The 19,697-nt window shown below is 40.1% G+C and overlaps 2 protein-coding genes across 3 annotated transcripts in view; one reads left to right on the top strand and one right to left on the bottom strand.

The window, feature by feature from the left end:
• Nucleotides 1-460: 460 nt before the first annotated feature.
• On the bottom strand, nt 461-18,462 carry ZNF699 (zinc finger protein 699). Of its 2 annotated transcripts, XM_070415964.1 has the most exons (6): nt 18,211-18,462; nt 14,889-14,970; nt 13,605-13,731; nt 8,986-9,084; nt 8,410-8,593; nt 461-8,056 (listed from the first exon to the last, which is right to left on the bottom strand). In XM_070415964.1, the coding sequence occupies exons 2-6, from the start codon at nt 14,934-14,936 to the stop codon at nt 6,598-6,600; spliced, it is 1,917 nt and encodes a 638-aa protein (XP_070272065.1). In that variant the 5' UTR covers nt 14,937-14,970; nt 18,211-18,462; the 3' UTR covers nt 461-6,597. The 2 variants fall into 2 exon arrangements, with proteins under 2 accessions (XP_070272065.1, XP_070272066.1); XM_070415965.1 differs by lacking the exon at nt 18,211-18,462 and having other exon boundaries at nt 14,889-15,057.
• Nucleotides 18,236-19,697, top strand: part of LOC139010912 (zinc finger protein 177-like) — a 20,725-nt gene continuing 19,263 nt past the window's right edge. Inside the window, exon 1 of the mRNA XM_070415971.1 lies at nt 18,236-18,342. The gene's annotated coding sequence lies outside the window, so the exon portion shown is untranslated. The remainder of the gene's footprint in view (nt 18,343-19,697) is intronic.

Below are 19,697 nucleotides of genomic sequence, written 5' to 3'. Positions count from 1 at the left end.
TTTTTGTGAAGAGTAATCCATTATAGCTATAAAGTACTTCAAATAGTGTCTGACATAGTAATCACTCAACAGACCGTAGCTATTTTGGTCACATCAAACTATCAATCAATATGTATATAATAATAACAATGTACTCTATGTTTTCACTCAAAGATACAAGCAATCTTGGTCTCTCGTATTTTATTGACTGATTTTCTCCTTCCTTTTAACGCTCCTTCCATATCATAGAGAGCCCATATGATATGGATGGTTGAAAAGATAGTGCTTGCCTAAAAGATGCCATTAACTATGAAAAATTCAAGAGCTGTTATTATGCCTAATGGTGAAATATGGAACACTGTCCCCTAAGATCAGAAACAAGGCAAAGATGTTTGTTTATATCATATCTATTCATCACTGTAAAGCAATGAGGCAAGAAAAATAAAAGATAAAGTTTAAAATTTTTTATTGTTATTGACAGGATTGTATACACAGAAAATCTAAAATAAGCCATAAATATTGAATAAATAATTAAATTTATAACTGTCACAGGATAAAAGATCAATGTACAAAAAGAAATTGCAATTCTATGTGCTAGCCTGAAAAATCAAAAAAGAAAATAAATAAAAATATTTACAAGGCAAAACATACTACATACCTACAAATAAATTAAATAAATGTATTCAATACCTCTCCAATTAAAACTACAAAACACAGTTAAAAGAATTCAAAGATGACCCAGGTAAATGGACAATTATATTACATTTACCATTTGTAAGACTTAATATTATAAAGCTGTTGATTTCATTCAGGTTATTCCATAAAATCATTCAGGTTATTCTATAAAATCAATTCAATTCCAAGCATGGTCCCAGTTTTATTTGTAAAATTGATAAGGAAGTTCTAAAATTAATATAGAAACAAATGATGACTAGAGAAGGCAAGTATAGACTCTACTCTGGCTTCTGGATGAGTGTAGGACCCAGTCTAAACAAATTGGAGTTTTACATTCCATTGGATAACAGTAGGCAAGTGAGCCAATAAGTTTCAATTGTAGTAATCATATTGAAATTGTCCCACATGACTATCACTCTCTTCTCCCTGAGAATCCAACCTGGAAAGAAAGCAGCTTGAATCTTCTGGGGCCCGCTATGAAGAGAAATAGCATGATAAGAGAAATAGCATGACAAGAAAAATAGTGAATACAGGAAGATGTACAGCAAGATACTGAACCAAAATTCATCCAGATAATTTTTTTAGCCCCAGGATCTAGCCATGCCTGAAACCAGTTATACTCAAGGACTTTCCAGTAATCAAAATAACAGATTCCCTTTATAGCTAACAAATATGAAAAGAGTGAAGAAACAAGCCAGAGGCTACAAAAAGTTTCCTGCAATATACGTATATATAATATACATATTATAACATATATATAATATATGGCATGTATACTAGTATATATGTAACTATAGAGATAGACACACATACAATAAAGGACAAGTAACCAGAAAGAAAACCTTCAAATAAAAAAAAATGGGTAAATGCTTCAACAGATGCCCTCATTAAAAATATCTAAAGAGCCAACAAGCACATAAAAAAGTATTCAATATCATTACATGTCAATACAAATTACAACCAAAACAAAAAACCAGCACCCATTTATGACAAAAATCCTCAGCAGTGGCAAAAGAGGAACCATACTTCAACATAGTAAAAGTCATATACGAAAAACCTAGAGCCATTATACTCAGTGGGCAAAATCTAAAAGCATTTCCCTTAATATCAGGAACAAGACAGGGATGTCTGCTTTTACCACTCTTATTCAACACTAGAGGCCCGGTGCACGAATTCGTGCACGGGTGGGGGCCGGCTGGCCTGCCTGATCAGGGCCGATTGGGCCAGGCTGGCCAGGGGTAGGAGCCACAGGTGGTTGGCAGGCTGGCCCCACCCCCTGGTTGAACTGCTTGAGGGGACAATTTGCATATCAGCCTTTTATTATATAAGATAGTATTGGAAGTCCTAGGCACAACGATCAGACAAGAAGACATCCAAATTGGAAAGGAGGAAGTAAAACTGTCATTATTTGCAGATGACATGATAGTGTACATAGAAAACCTTAAAGATTCCACCAAAAAACTACTAGATCTAATAAATGAATGCAGCAAAATAGCAGGATACAAAATTAATATCCAGAAATTGGTAACATTTTTATTTTATTTTAATCTTCACCCAATCATTTATTGATTTTAGAGAGAGAGGACGAGAAGAAAGAGAAATATCAATGTGAGAGAAACATCGATCAATTGCCTACCATATGTGCCCAAAAGGGGGATCGAACCCACAACCTAGGCATGTGCCCTGACCAGGTATCGAACACATACCTTTTGGTGTATGGGACAATACTCCAACCAACTGAGCCACCTGGACAGTAGCCTTTTTATACAGCAACTGGAGGCCCAATGCACGAAAATTCGTGCAAGAGTAGGCCTTCCTTCCCCCTGCTACCAGCACCGGCTTCCCTCCAGCACCCGGGACCCGGGCGGCTTCCCTATAGCCACCAGGAGGCACCCAGAACCCGGGCTTCACTCCAGCCACAGCTTCAGGATGTCCAGTCTAATTAGCATATTACCCTTTTATTATTATAGATAATTAACTATCAGAATGAGAAACTAAGAAAACAATCCCATTTAATATTGCAACAAAAAACGTAAGGTACCCAGAAATAAACTTAACCAAGGAGAAAAAAAAACCTGTACATGGACTGGAAGAATGAACATCATTAAAATGTCCATACTACCAAAGCAATCTGTAGATTCAATGCAATTCCTATTAAAATACCAACTCATATTTCACAGACTTAGAACAAATATTTCAAAAATGTACATGGAACCAAAAAAAAGGCCCCAAATAGCATCAGCATTCTTAAAGCTGGAGGGATCACAACACCAAATATTATACTACAAGGCCACTGTCATCAAAACAGCCTGGTACTGGCACAAGGACAGGCATACAGACCAATGAACAGAACAGAGCCCAGAAATCAACCCACATCTCAATGGTTAATTCATATTTGACAAGGGAGGCAAGAACATACAATGGAGTAAAGACAGTCTCTTCCATAAATGGTGCTGGGAAAAGTGGACAGGTATATGCAAAAAAAAAAAAAAATGAAACTAGGCTACCAACTTACACCATATATAAGAATAAATTCAAAGTGGATAGAAAACTTAAAAGTCGCAAAACCATAAAAATCCTAGAAGAACATAGGCAGTAAAATTTCAGACAATTCATATAGCAGTATTTTCACCTATACATCTCCTAGGACAAGAGAAACAAAGGAAAATATAAACAAATGGGACTATATCAAACTAAAAAGCTTCAGCACAGCAAAAGAAACTATCAACAAAATAAAAAGGGAACCCACTGTATGGTAGAACATATTTGCCAATAAAACATCTGATAAAGGGTTAATTTCCAATATCTATAAAGAACTTATACAACTCAACACCAAGACAAACAATTTGATTAAAAAATGGGCAAAGAACCTGAATGGACACTTCTCCAGAGGACATACAGATGACCAATAGACATATGAAAAAAATGTTCATCATCCCTAATCCTGAGAGAAGCAAATTAAATCTACAATGAGGTATTGCCTCACACCTGCCAAAATGGCTGCCAACAATAAATCAACAAACAACTAGTTCTGGTAAGGATGTGGAGAAAAGGCAAATCTGGTACACTGCTACTGTGAATGCAGACTGGTACAGCCACTGTGGGAAACAGCATAGAGTTTCCTCAAAAAATTAAAAATAGAACTGCCTTTTGACAGAGTGATCCCACTTCTGGGAATATATCCTAAGAATCTCAAAACACCAATCAGAAAAGACATATGCACCCCTATGTTCATAGCAGTGTTATTTACAATAGCCAAGGTCTGGAAAGTGCCCATCAGGAGTGGATAAAAAAGCTGTGGTATCCCTGACCAGTTTGGCTCAGTTGGTTGGACATCAACTCATGCACCAAAGGGTTGCCAGTTTGATTCCTGGTCAGGACACATGCCCAGGTTATAGGCACCATCCTTGATGGCAAAGGGGGCGGGGGGGCATATGCAGGAGGCAGTTGATCCATGTTTCTCTCTCACATTGATGTTTCTTTCTCTTTTTCCCTCTCCCTTCCTCTCTCTACAAATCAATTTTTAAAAATCTTTTTTTTAAAGCTGTTACATTTATGCAATGGAATACTATGTAGCCGTAAAAAAGAGAAAACTCTTACTTTCTGCAATAGCATGGATGGACCTGGAGATTATTATTCTAAGTGAAATAAGCCAAACAGAGAAAGACAAATACCATATGATCTCACTTATATGTGGAATCTAATGAACAAAATAAACTGATGAACAAAACAGAACCAGAGGCATGGATACATGGAACAAACTGACAGCTGTCAGAGGGAACAGGTAGGGGGACTGGATGAAAGAATATATATGCATAACCCATGGACACAGACAACAGTGTGGTGATGGCCAGAGGGAGGGGGGTGGGGGCTGGATGGAAGTGGGTAAATGGGGGCAGGTGGGGGGAATGGAGGACATCTGTAATATTGTCAACAATTTTGAAAAGAAAGAATAAAAGATATTACCATATCTTTCATTCAATGGCTAAAATTAGAAAGTGCTGGCCAGATATTTGGAACAATTGGAATTTTCATGCATTGATTTTACAATTATAGGTGGAATAAACATATTTGAAAAAGCAGAATACCTACCAAACTAAACATGAAGTCTACCCTTTGATTTACTAATCTTATTTTCACGTACAAAGCATTTACCAAGAGAAATAAGGGTAAGTCTGTCAAAAGAACAATTAAAAGGCAAAGAGACATTATGTTGAGAAAAGCCAAACACATAACTATACATATTGTGTTTTAACACATATATAAAGATCAAGAATAAGCAATCCTAATAAACTGTAATAAAAGTCAAAATTGTGGTTGCTCTTGTTTTGAGATCACAATGAACTTACATAGACGTATCTTCCCCTTTGGGCAGAGTGACATAATGGGACTGGACTATAGCGATAACAGTGCTGCTCCAAACTGGGGCCAACTCTATATAATCAATTGATGTGCCAATTGGGGGACTGTAATAAATCAGCAAAATGATAATGCTAAAACTTGCCAAAAAATCTAAGAGACTGTATACAGCCATGATAGAAAAACTTACAGAGATGTTCGTAGAATTGCTGCTTGTAAGGAAACTTAAGCACTTACTATTCCATTTGAACCAATATGGATTGGTAAGACCAATAGTTAGGAAAATGGCTGGAAATTAGAGCCCATAGGCACCTATGCATCTGTCTCCCTGTCTCATGGTCCCACTAAACTAAATATAAGGGATTCTATCCTTTGCCTTCTAATTCTCAAACTATTTTAGACAACTCTAACCTGGAACTGCATAAGGAAGTGATTCTGGGAAATGAGGTCCCAGCCAGGCCCAAATTAACACACAGAAGCCAGCCCAACCAGCTTTACTTCTCATTTTCTTGTCACAAGATCTTTTTACTCTGAAAACATTGGGTCCAATTCCCAGCCATGAGCAAGGCCAAAGAACAAAACACAAAAACTCCATATCAGATGAGACACTTCTTTCAAGACCTTCGCACTTATTAATTTCTGTTGAAATTACTTATTAGACAGAAAAAGCTTTGAGTAGTAAAAACTGATAACTTCAAAAACAATAGTTTCTTAGTAAAAAGGGGGAAGATATTGAGTAGGCAATTTCCAGTATCTGTTGTACTAGATCAAAATGAAATTACCAATTACAAAAGAAAGTTACAAAAGAAATTACAAATACAAGAGTCCATACCATAATCACTGCACACTTAGAGAGCAATGAGAGTTTATCAGAAACTAATTTTTTTTTAAAAAAAGGACCACTCTTGCCTGCATGTGAAAAAATACATTTTAAGACTTAGTAATGGAAATAACATTTACATCTGAACCAAAATAAAAGCACCTCAGAATAAAACATATTAGAGCTAAAAGGTATTGGAGGGAAATTTATCACCCTAAATATTCATTTCAGAAAATTAAAACCAGAACCCTGGCCAGGTAGCTCAGCTGGTTAGAACACTGTCCTGATACCTCAAGGTTGTGGGTTCAATCCCGTTAGGGTACCTACAAGAATCAACTAATGGATACATAAATAAATGGAACAACAAATTGATCTCTCTCTCTCTCTCTCAAATCAATATTTCCCTGTTCCTTCCTCTCTCTAAAATCAATAAATAAATTTAAATTTGTTTAAAATTAAGTAACTAAAAACCAGAATCATTGAGCCAACATTCCACTTTAAGGATAAGATACTGATCTTTGCTTCTAGTATAAATTTTCTTATAGACTTATTTCTTATGAATTTTGACCAATAAAATGTGATATTCACGAAGGCGTTACCACATGGTTTACATACAAAGGGTTTCACTCAGTTGTAAATTCTCAAGACTTCATAAAGATGAGCGACAATTTCCTTTCTTAGTAAGAGGATGTCTCCACAGTGTGAGATCTCACATGTTGCCTAAGATTTGAAAAGCTTTGCAGACATTCCCATACTGCTTACATTTATATGTTTTCTCTAGTGTGAGTTTTTACATGTCTTCGAAAGTAGGCAGGGCAAACAAAGGCTTTCCCACATTCCTTACATTCATATGGTTTCTCTCCAGTGTGGCTTCTTACATGTCTTCGAAAGGATGAGGGACAACTGAAGGCTTTCCCACATTCCAGACACTCAAATGGTTTCTCTCCAGTGTGCATTCTGGCATGTACAGTTAGGTATGAAGAATGACGGAAGGCTTTCCCACATTCCTTACATTCATAGGGTTTCTCCCCAGTGTGCGTTCTCATATGAATCCTAAGAGCTGAAGGATAAATAAAGGCTTTTCCACATTTCTTACATTCATAAGGTTTCTCTCCAGTGTGAGTTCTTACATGTACTGTAAGGTGGGAGGAACTAATAAAGGCTTTCCCACATTCTTTACATTCATAAGGCTTCTCTCCACTGTGAGTTCTCAAGTGTTCAGTGAGGGATGAGGAACGACTAAAAACCTTCCCACATTCCTTACATTCATATTGTATCTTTCCAATGTGATCTCTCACGTGTGCTCTAAAGGATGAGGGACAACTAAAGGCTTTTCCACATTCCTTACATTCATAAGGTTTCTCTCTACTTTGATTTTTCACATGGGTATTCAGGGACGTTAGAAGATAGAAGGCTTTTCCACATTCCAGACATTCATAGGGTTTCTCTCCAGTATGTTTTCTCATGTGGATACTTAAGGAGGAGGGACAATTGTAGGCCTTCCCACATTCCTTACATTTATAGGGTTTCTCTCCTGTATGTGTTCTGACATGTACAGTGAGTTTTGAGGACTCACTGAAGGCCTTTCCACACTCTTTACATTCGTAAGGCTTCTCTCCAGTATGAATTCTTATATGTATGATAAGGTGAGAGGAAGAACTAAAGGCCTTCCCACATTCCTTACATTCATATGGCTTATCTCCACTATGGATTCTTTTGTGTTTGGAGAGTGAGGAGGAGCAACTAAAGGCCTTCCCACATTCCTTACATTCATAAGGCTTATCTCCACTATGGATTCTTTTGTGTTCTGTGAGGGATGAAGAACAGCTAAAGTTTTTTCCACATTCCTCACATTCATAGTTTGTCTTTCCAGTGTGAATCTTCATATGTGCCCTAAAGAATGAAGAACAGCCGAAGGCTTTGGTACACTCCTTACATTCATAGGGTTTCTCTTCTGTGGGAGTTTTCATATGCTTCTTGAAACAAGCGAGAAAATGGAAAGCTTTCCCACATTCCTTACACTGATAGGGTTTGCTTCCAGTGTGAGAGCCAATGTGATTCTTAAGGGATAAATGATCCGTGAAGACCTTTTTACATTCATGGCATTCATATGATTTTATCTCAGTAGTTCTTTTGGGCATATTAAGATTTGAAATTTGGCTGAAGGCTTGTCCACATTGATTTTCTTCGTTACGTTCATAGATGTCCTCCACCACATTACTTCTTTCAAAAATAAAAAGCACATTATTAGTAATAAATACATTTTTGCCATTTTCAGTAACTATGTATGTTTTTCACCCTGTCAAGTTATACGCTGAAAGTTCTCAGAGAGGGCTCAACAATAGCCAATATTTATCACTGAATTTTTGACTAATCGGATTTTTCTCATAATTGCTTACAACTATCAAATAATATTGAAGATCTGTCTCATTTGTGGGGGGGGGGGGAATATCTTGTGAAAATTCTTTATGCAATCACAATTTTTGACCAAGTTTTATGTACATGGTTTTTAAATGTCACGACATTTTAAGACTCTCTTCTGAGGCACCACTTTCTTTTATGTGAATGGCACTCACCTCAAATGTCTCTTGGGGTTTTTGTTTTTATAATCAACGCAATGGTATCCCCAGTTTTTGTATAAAATGGATGACCAGGAATCATCCTTTTTCAATTTCTCTTTTCTCTGTTGATTGGATGCTTTTTCTCCATAAATATCTTGCGAAGTGACTGATTCATTACTTTTATGTTGAGTCTCCAAACCTGAAACAAAAGGTAAAGGTACCTATGAGCACAGGGCTTTTGGCACTAAGGCTGTTTCAAGACTTCGGTAATAAGCTCAGGGTCAATATGTTAAACAACTGACTGAGAAATAATTCCATGAAGATTGAGACTGATGGTAACATGAATAGGGTATTATTAGAATAAAACAAAAAGGAACTGGATAAAATGGACATGACCAAATACTAACTTACAAAGAGGAAAGTCTTTTCCAAAAACAAAGAAAGTGTGAGAGGACTAATGAAATGTCATAACAGTAATCAATGGTATCTGTGAAAAATCTGCCTCTCAGACAAAAGTTTCATTTTGCTTTTATTTTATGTTCCCAAATGTAATATCCCCCAACCGGGACAATTTCTCACAAGAATTCTTGCCTTCCTGGTGCTCCCCATGGATAGTCCCTCTCTTTGTTATCTCCAGGTCCTCCTCTTGTTTCCACTGGAAGATCAGACAGGGTGTATGTAGTGGATACCCTATTAATGCAGAAAGACATATCACATGAAAGAAAACAATGAGGAACCATAAACATTTCCATGAGACAAAGCAAAACTTTGGTCTTATGATATTATAAAGATGGGACAAGTGTGAATTTAATTGCAACAAAATGCTTGTCCAAAAAAATTTTTAAGGGGAGGAGTTGTAACATAGCCTCTGATGTCTAGAACTGATCTGACTTTCATATCTAATCCTCAGTATTACTAGAAGTTGGTCTGATACTTACAGCCAGGACATTTTGTTCTCCTGCTGAACACAAATAATCTCACAGAATACCAATCTTAGACAACGTTGCTCTGATACCATTGTAAAATGAAATAAGGCCATTTCAAAATTTAATCTAAGGATAGGCAAAAAAAAAAAAAAGTCACTATGCCACCCACAAAATACCCAATAATAGAATTTCCCCCATTTTCTATTAGCATCCAATCTACCCAAGTGAGTTCAATCCAAGTGGGTTGAACAGTGTCCACCTACCCAAAATCCATATCCAGCCCTGGCTTGTGGCTCAGCAGTTGGAGCATCGGCCCATGCACCCAAGGATCATGGGTTTTCCATTCCTGGTCAAGAGCACATACCTGGGTTTCAGGTTCGTTCCCCACCCCATATGGGAGGCAACCAGTCAATGTGTCTCTCTTACATTTTCATTCTCTCTCTCTCTCTCTCTTGTTCTCTGTCTCTATCTCTCTCCCCCTTCCTTCTGTCCTTCCACTCTCTCTGAAAAAAAGCAATGAAAAAAAATCCTCATGTAAAAATTAACCAAAAAAGTTTTTTTTAATCCATGTGTAAATACACTAGTGAAACAGAATAGAGTTCAGAAATAGACCCATAAATATAGTCAACTGATTTTTTAAAAAAGGAGCAAAGGCAAACAATGGAGAAAAAACATAGTTTTTTTAACAAAGACTAGAACTAGACATTAACATCCAAAAAATGAATCTAAACACAAACATTATACTCTTCACAAAAATTGATTACAGACCTAAATTTAAAATGTAAAACTATAAAACTCTTAAAAGATAATAGGAGAAAAATCTAGATGACCTAGGGCTTGGCAATGACTTGCTAGATACAACACCAAAGGCATCATCTACAAAAGGAAGAATTGATAAGCTGGATTTCATTAAAATTAAAATTGTTTACTCTGCAAAAGACAAGCCGCAGTCCAGCTGGTGTGGCTCAATGGTTGAGTGTCGACCCGTGAACCAGGAGATCGTGGTTCAATTCCTGGTCAGTGCACATGCCCAGGTTGCAGACTTGCTCAATGATTAGCTCTCATCATTGATGTTTCTATCTTTCTCTCCCTCTGCCTTCCTCTCTCTGAACTCAATAAAAACATTAAAGAAAAAAAAAAAAGCCACAGATTGGGAGAAAATATTTGCAAAAGACATATCTTATAAAGAACTGTTATCAAAAATACACAAAGAAGTCTCAAAACTCAAAATTAAAAAACAAACAACCCAATTTAAAAATGGGCCAAAGACCTTAAAAGACACCTCACCAAAAAAGATATATATATAAATGGTAAATAAGCATATGAAAAGATGCTCCACATCATATGTCATCAGAAAAATGCAAATTAAAGCAATGAGATACCTCCCTAGCTTGATAGAGCATCAGCCTGCAGACTGAAGGGTCCTGGGTTTGATTCCGGTCAAGGGCACATGCCCAGGTTGCAGGCTCGATCTCCAGTAGGGGGCGTCAGGAGGCAGCCAATCAATGATTCTCTCTCATCACTAATGTTTCTATTTCTCTCTCTCCCTCTTCCTTCCTCTCTGAAATAAATAAAAATGTACTTTTAAAAAAATAGTTTAAAAAAAATAAAAAGCAATGAGATACCATTAAACACTTATGAGAGCTCTAACTGGTTTGGCTCAGTGGATAGAGCGTCGGCCTGCAGACTGAAGGGTCCCAGGTTCGATTCCGGTCAAGGGCATGTACCTTGGTTGCGGGCACATCCCCAGTAGGAGGTGTGCAGGAGGCAACTGATCGATGTTTCTCTCTCATCGATCTTTCTAACTCTCTCTCTCCCTTCCTCTCTGTAAAAAATCAATAAAAATATATTAAAAAAAAAACAAAAAAAACACCTATGAGAATGGCCAAAATCTGGAACACTGACAACACCAAATGCTGGTTAGGATGTGGAGCATCAGGAATTCTCATTCATTGCTGGTGGGAATGCAATATGGTACAGCCACCTTGGAAGATAGGTTGGAGGTTTTTTCTAAAACTAAACATAACATTCCCATAGATCAGACAATCCTGCTCTTTTGAATTTACCCAAATGAGTTGAAAATGTCCAAACAAAACTTGCACACACATTTACAGAAGCTTTATTCATAATTGCCAAAAGTTGGAAGCAGTAAAGATGCCCTCTGTAGGTGAATGGATAAATAGATGGTGGTACATCAAGACAATGGAATATTATATTCAGTGCTAAGAAGAAATGAACTGTCAAGACATAAAAGAACTTTAAATGCATGTTACTAACTGAAAAAAGCTAATGTGAAAAGGCTACATACACATATACTGTATAATTCCAAATATATGACCTTCTCGAAAAGGGAAAACTATGGACATAGTAAAAACATCCATACTTGCCAGGGGTTAAAAGGGAAGAAGGGATGAATCAATGGGGCACAGAGGATTTAGGACAGTAAAACTACTCTGTATGATATTATGGCAGTGGATATGTCATTATATGTTTGTCCAAACCATAGAAGGTATAACACCAAGAGTGAAGCCTGATGTAAACTATGGACTCAGGTGATGAGGATATGTCAATGTAGGTTCATCAGTTGTAACAAATAACCCACTCTGATGGGGATGTTGTGCATGTGTAAGGGTAAAGGGGTATATGGGAAATCTCTATACCTTCTGTTCAATTTTGCTGTGAGCCTAAAATTGCTCTAAAAATAAATTAATGTTTGGGTCTTTTTTTAATTCATCTGCAGAACCTCAGAATGCTTCCTTATTTGGAAATAGGGTCATTGCAGATATAATCACATTAAGCTGAAGTTATACTGGAGTAGGGTGGGCCCTAAATCCAATAACTAGTGTCCTTATACAAAGGGAGGGACTTAGAGACAGAGAGAAGACAGAGGCAGAGATTAGAGCAATGTATCTGCAAGTCAAGAACACCAAGGATTTATTTCTGGCCACCACCAGAAGCAAGGAAGAGACAGGCAGGATTTTTTCTAAAGAGCTTTCAGAAGGAGCAAGGCCCTCTGACACCTTGATTTTGGACCTCCAGATTCAGAAATGTGAAAGAATAGGTTTCTTTTGTTTTTAGTCAGCCAGTTTGTAGTATTTTGTTACAAAAGGCCCAGTAAATACAGCCTGCTTGCATAGACACCTCCCCAAATCACTCAACCAAAGTTCAAATCCTATCATATGTACTTTCTAATACCCTTTTGCTATGACACCCACAGCTCCCTACATCATGTGTTCTCCCTTGCTGCACTAATTAACCCAACTTGTTTAACATTAAGTATGTTGCTGGTGGTCTTTTAGTAAAGAGCATCGGTGGCAGCAAATTCTCAAAAGGTCCCAAACCATAAACCTCCCTGGGTCTCTAAGAGATCCCTCAAATATCTATATCTATATCTATATCTATATCTATATCTATATCTATATCTATATCTATATCTATATCTACACACACACACACACACACACACACACACACACACTAGAGGCCCGATGCACAACATTTGTGCAATAGTAGGCCTTCCTTCCCCAGGCTGCCAGCACCAGCTTCCCTCTGGCACCCAGGACCCGGGCTTCCCTCATAGCCCTGGCTTCATCTGGAAGGTCGTCTGGTAAGACATCTGGTCTAATTAGCATATTATGCTTTTATTATTATAAATTTACAGTAGAGGCCCGGTGCACGAAATTTGTGCACAGGTAGGATCCTTAGGCCTGGCCAGCGATCAGGACTATCGGGGCGTTTGGCTGCTGGCCAGGGCCTTCCTTTGTTCCACGCCACCCCCTGGTGGTCAGTGCAGGTGACAGCAAGCAATCAAACTCCTGGTCTCCCAGTTGAACTCCCGAAGGACACTTTGCATATTAGCCATATATATATAATTGATTTCAGAGAGGAAGGGAGAGGGAGAGAGAGAGAGAAACATCAATGATGAGAATCATTGATTAGTTGCCTCCTGCACGCCACCCACTGGGGATCAAGCAACCCAGGCATGTGCCTTTGACTGGAATCGAACCCAGGATCCTTTAGTCTGCAGGCCAAAGCTCTATCCACTGAGCCAAACCACTTAGGTATGCCCACACTTTTCACCACAATAAAAAGTCAGTTCAGCACACAGATGTTTATTTTCATGGTGAAGTCCCTAGACTACAAGTTCCTTGGGGTCAGTGACCATGCCTGTCTTATTCACCAATGTCTTCCAATTCTTCAGCCCAAATCCTAGCATAAGGAATAAGGCTGAGTAGTAAGATTTGTTTTCTAAACAACTAAATAAAGAAATGCTGCTATTCTTACCTAGAGAGGCCAGATTCCGGAAGTTCTCCAGCATCACCTCTCTGTAGAGGTTCCTCTGAGCACAATCCAGCAAAGCCCACTCCTCCTGGCTGAAGTCCACAGCAACATCCTCAAAGACCACTGAGTCCTGGAACATCCCACATATTCTGATCAGAAAGATATCAACTCCCCAAATGTGTTCAGGAGGATGGATGATGCTGACAATACAGGGGAAAGGAACTGAGAACCCAGTCATGGGAAGTTATAAAGATTTTATGGTCTCCTAACATCAACCCCTGGACACAGCTATCAGATCTTTCTCCCCACTTCTAAACACTCAATTTATCTCTCCATGGTTCAATGGTAAACAATTCCAGTCTTATAATGATCCAGACCAGTCCAGGGCATATAGCAAAAATGAGAGAACTGGTCTAAAAATTAAATACAGCAGGTCTTCGAATGACTTCATTTTGTTATGATGAGGAGACGCTGTGAGAACTTAACTCATCTATATCAATCTATGGTGAACCTGGTTCCCATATCCACTGTTTGCTTTAAGTCGCAAAACCTACCAACAATGTTAAGTGAGAAACAATTTCACCTGCTTCCTTCTCTCCCGCTATAGCAATCAGCACAACATGAAACAAAGGGTCAAATCTGGATGAAGTTTTAATGAATAAAAATAAACTGAGAGGCCCTAGCCGGTTTGGCTCAGTGTATAGAGCGTCGGCCTGTGGACTCAAGGGTCCCGGGTTCAATTCCGGTCAAGGGCACATGCCTGGGTTTCGGGCTCAGTCCCCAGTAGGGGTGTGCAGGAGGCAGCCAATCAATGATTCCCTCTCATCATTGATGTTTCTATCTCGCTCTTCCTCTCCCTTCCTCTCTGAAATTAATAAAAATATATTTTAAAAAATTTTAAAAATGCACTGAGAGAAAGGAGCTCTCCTTTTTTTTTTTTTTTATAAACCTGAGAGGCCCAGAAGCCTGCAGAAAGCACAACTTTTCAACCCAGGCCCCCAGGTGGCCATATTTTCTTAGACTCTAGGCCACTGCTAAATCCAGCCTACCACCTGTTTGTGTAAGTAAAGTTTTACTGGAACACAATCAAACATGTTTATATGATGTCTATGGCTACTATCACACTACAGTGACAGAGTTGAGTTCCAACAGAAACTCAGGCCTTCAAAGCCTAACATACTATGTGGCCCAACAAAGAAACAGGTTGCTAATCCCTGCTCTAACAATCAGACCGATGAGCTGGTGAAAGGGGAATATTCTTTTGGAGAATTATTAGCTCTTACCTACCTGTGTCATGTTTTTCTGTAACTCAGCAGCTCTTCTTTCTTTGTCCATTCATGAAGAAAGGCAGACTATTGAGAAGTTACAGCTGAGGCAGAAGGAAAAAGACATCATAATTTAGATCAGTGGTTCTCAACCTGTGGGTCGCGACCCCTTTGGCGGTCGAACGACCCTTTCACAGGGGTCGCCTAAGACCATCCTGCATATCAGATATTTACATTACGATTCATAACAGTAGCAACATTACAGTTATAAAGTAGCAACGAAAACAATTTTATGGTTGGGTCACAACATGAGGAACTGTACTTAAAGAGCCAGAAGGTTGAGAACCACAGATTTAGATCTTCCCACAATTTGGACACTCATGAGCTTGGATGCTGTAGCCTTGTAAAAAAGTGGAGCAATCTTACCTCATGTAGAGCTAGAAACTATGCTCTGGTTCTTATTGGCCTTTTTTTTTTAAAAAAAAAAAAAAAAGATTAATAGTCCCATTTTGCAAGTAAGTTAACTGAACTCTAAAAGCTTAGCTAATACTGAAATCAATTTGCCTGTGATAATGAAAAGCATAAAAAGTTCCAGGCAATACCTTTAACCTTAAGAATATACTAAGAATATACACTCTGTTTCAAATCCAAGAAAGTACTGACTAATATACCAGACTTCTGGGTGCTCCGTTCCCAATATTCCTCACTTCTGCACCCTTGGCAAGCTAACAGGCATTACTGCTCAGCTCCTAATCACTGGACCTTCCCCCCAGGGGCTGCAGGATCCCTGAAACCAACTAACTAAATTCCATACACAGGAAGCAGAGAAGACTACCATGCTATAATCCTGATGCTGCCTGTACAGAAGCAACAGAAAAGTAATACTTAGGTGAAGTTAGCAATGTGTGTCATCTCTGGTAGTAATATCTACAGTGCTGTTGCACAAATTTCAAATAATTTCAAATAATGAAAACACAACTGTTTCTTCCACTGTGGTGGATCAAGTAGGTATTTTAAAGCCAATAAAAACTGAATCATCAACCACAGTTTTTAGTATATTAATAATATGTTCCATGTGAGCAACCATGATGTGAGAATGACTTTGCAAAGAGATGCCCACAGCTTTGCAAAGAAATTATTTATATTTCATAGAAACTCTGTAAATCAGGTATCATTATAACTAATTTATAGTGGAGAAATCTTAGAGTCAATTAACCACTCACTCAATGTTCCCAGTTAGAAAGCTGCTCTCTCGGGCTGTGTGTGCAGGTCTATTTATCTCAAGTCCAAATGGCCAATGAGTATATTTCTGAACGTCTACCTTACAACGTAGTTGTTAGTGAGGCCCTTATTCCCTAACATTACCAGGACCTGGCCTAGAACCCTGTTGGACACACTGCAGAGTAGACAAATGAAGTCGTCCATTCAAAGGTTTTATCTTTGAGCTCCTTCTCTTGACTAAGACCTATGTCTTGAGCAAGGATGCTTCTCTTAAGGCCCCTACTGCCTGCGTCTTCACTGCATATTTATTTACGTAATATTTCCCCTGGTCCTATGACATGCAGTCACAGGAGATGCAGCACTGAACAAAACAGAAAAATGCTGAAGCACATGGACTTCATAACTTTTTTAAGGGAGGGCAGTAAATTAACAAAATATCAAGTGGTGGTATATGCTCTGTAAAAATGCAGCGCATGATAGGGATAAGGAGATGCACACTTACTTATCTTTAGTGAGTCAGGACTACTCATATGGCAGGAGAGAAGCAGAAAATTAAAATAACTGTTTCAGATAACAATGGGAATCCATAGCTGGTGTGGTATATATACTAGTATTTATATACTTATAAATACCATCAATTCTCAGAGGAGAAAAAATCAGTATCAATGGGCTAACTACTGACTTATAAGGTTGGGAAAAGAATAGCATAAAGAATTAGGAAGAAAAGTGAAAACAAGGCATAATTAATGATGCTTAAAAAAACTAATAAACAGAGTCAGAAAAGGTAGCAATGTGTCCTTTGAAAACTAATGAAGTCGACAAACCCATGGCAATTTTAAAAACAACAGAGCACAGATAAAGGAAGTTATGAATGAGTTATGATCACAGATGTTACCAGGGAGACTACAACAAAAAAACTAAGGGAACTGATATGAAAACATACAGGTAATGAATAAATTTTGAGAGAGAGAAATACAATTTTCCAGCAATGATTTAAAATAAATACAGAACTTGATTATATCCAGTCATTAAAGAAAAAAAAATCTCCAATTTAAAACATACCTACGTAAGAAACAAAAGTTACAGATTATTTTACCAACAGGCTCAACAAATAAGTAAAATATTCAAAATCCCATGGGGGGGGGGGGGGACTATTTTCTCAGATATTTCCAAGACCAGAAAAATACTACTAAAAATAAAAGCTATCATACACATTAGTGTAAATAATATATTAGTATAGTCAAGAAATGAAAAATAGCCCTAACCGGTCTGGCTCAGTGGATAGAGCGTCGGCCTGCGGACTGAAGGGTCCCAGGTTCGATTCCGGTCAAGGGCATGTATCTTGGTTGCGGGGCACATCCCCAGCAGGGGGCGTGCAGGAGGCAGCTGATCGATGTTTCTAACTCACTAGCCCTCTCCCTTCCTCTCTGGAAAAAATCAATAAAATATATTTTTTGAAAAAAGAAATGAAAAATAAAGATATTAATCACAAACCAAGTTCATTTCATCCTAAGAATAAAATGTTGAAAATGGAATCATCAACTAATAGAATTCACCACATTAACAGAAAAACATCGTACAGTTTGTATTACTAGATAAACTAGTGACTGATCTATATTAATGTTCATTGGTGATAACAACTTAACCCACCAGAACTTGAAGGGAACACGTTTTACTAGGAAAAAAAAATCCACAAATACCTCCAGTAAACACCCTACTTTAGAGCAGAATAATCCCCTCTGGGATCAGAAACAGCGAAAGGATGCAAATTCCATGCTATTTTACACTGAACCGGAGGAGGGAGGTCTGGCACCACAATAAAGTAAAGAAATACAAGGTGCAAGGGGAGGGGCGGGGGCTGAAACTGACAGCTGATCACTGTGTGTGAAATTCAAAAAATCTAGGGATGATTGAAATGTGTAGCTGCGTTCGGCGCGGAGGTTCTGGGTATTGAACCCTCGGTTCTAGGTGATGCACCTGAACCGGAGGCAGCTGCGCTCGCTCGAGCGGCACCTGGGTCACGTGTGACGGCGCCCGCGGGCGGGTCGGGTTAGGGTCAGCCGCACCAATCGCGCCAGGAGGGAGGCGGGGGACGGGTGGGGGCAAATGTCAGCCGCGCTCACCGCACTCGCCGCCGGAATCCACCGATCAGCGCGGAGACGACGAGGTGAGGCTCGGTCCCGGGACCCGAATAGCGGGACGCTGTTCCTTTAGGAGAGAGCCCAGGGCGCTTCGGGGGAGAATCAAATGAGAAGGTGATTTTCCGATCCCCTCCGCTCCCTCCGCCGGCTGGACCCAGCCCGAGTTCCCGATTCCGAGAGTCGGGGACCCGCCACCCGCCGCGAGCGGGGCGGGCCGGGCTCGGGAAACGCGCGGCGAGGGGAGGCCCGGGCGCGGGGTCCCGGCGGCAGCCACGCTGTGATCGCCGGCCTCCCCGAGACCGAGCTCTCCGCTTCCGACGGTGGGGACCTGGAGCGGGCCGGACCGAGGCGCGGAGGCTGAGGACCCGGTGAAAATGGACCGAGGCCGCCGGGACCGTGCGGGGAGGCGAATCCGGCCGCTCGCGCGCGCACGCGCAAAAGCCCACATTTGCTTCCGGATTTTGCGCTGCGCCCAGCGGGAGAGGCGGGGGCTCCGGAGCTGGGAAATGGGGAGGGACAGGGATGGGTGGGGAGGGGGCGGCGGTGCTTCCAGCTGTGAGCGGCGAGCTGCCAATTTCCTCCCAGAAGAGACACGGTTGGGTCCTGGGACCTGATCAGCGCAGGAGTTGGGGTTGGATGTCGGTGGGGCGGTACCAAGTTGGTGGGGCGGGACCAGGTCAGTGAGGCGGGACCAAGTCAGTGAGGCGGGACCAGGTCAGTGAGGCGGGGCCAGGTCAGTGAGGCGGGCTTAGTTGGCTACCCCTGTGGGGCGGGACTTACGGTGAGGCCAGGTCGAGGGGCGGGGCCAGCTCAGTGGGGCGGGACTTAGTTGAATATTCCGAGAGGCGGGGCCTATACCGACCCACGAGACCTCCCTTCCACCCAGTCAGTCCTTTCATTAGAATGTGCCAGCCTCTGCAACACTCCTGTCCTCTTTTTTAAAAATGGGAGTGGATATCGTTTTGTAAAAAACTTAAGCTCTATACATTGTATTGTGTGCCCGCATTTCCTGTGGCCCCCAACCCTGATGCTGCTCTGGCCTTTTACCTCTAAAATCAGCACACTTCGCGGTAGGAGGACTCTGTTCAACCTCCTCTAGTATTCTTTTCCATCTGTTTTCCCAATACCTTTTCACGTTCACATGGCAAAACAACACACAAGCATTCATGCTTTCGGTGCTCACTAAAGGCCCTTGTACTTCCTTCCGGTTCTCAGTCATAACTGTCACCCACCCCTTGCAGGCCAGGGACCCAGCATCGCCATTCTGCCCAGTGTAGCTCGTACCAACAGAACAAAACTGGGTTTGGTAAAGCAGATCAGAAAGTTTTTTTCTTTGGCCAAGGAATGGAGAAGGAGCTAAAGCTCTAAAAAATCCCGTCTGCCAGATTCTGGGGAGGGAGTATCAATTCAATTATTTGATCAGCCCTAACAACTACATTGTATTATGCTAAGCGAAATAAGCCAGTCAG

Source organism: Myotis yumanensis, unplaced genomic scaffold (assembly GCF_028538775.1).
Source record: "Myotis yumanensis isolate MYYU_CA2020_CCGP unplaced genomic scaffold, mMyoYum1.0.hap1 SCAF_5, whole genome shotgun sequence".
NCBI classification, from domain to species: Eukaryota; Metazoa; Chordata; class Mammalia; order Chiroptera; family Vespertilionidae; genus Myotis; species Myotis yumanensis.
This window is presented reverse-complemented; position numbering and strand designations above follow the sequence as displayed.

Coding starts and splice junctions, on each gene's coding strand:
- ZNF699 (XM_070415964.1), bottom strand. CDS start 14,936: ATGGACAAAGAAAGAAGAGCTGCTGAGTTACAGAAAAACATGACACAG. Junction 8,594..8,985: donor CCATGGGGAGCACCAGGAAG/GCAAGAATTCTT, acceptor CTTTTGTTTCAG/GTTTGGAGACTCAACATAAA. Junction 8,057..8,409: donor AACCCCAAGAGACATTTGAG/GTGAGTGCCATT, acceptor TATTTTTGAAAG/AAGTAATGTGGTGGAGGACA.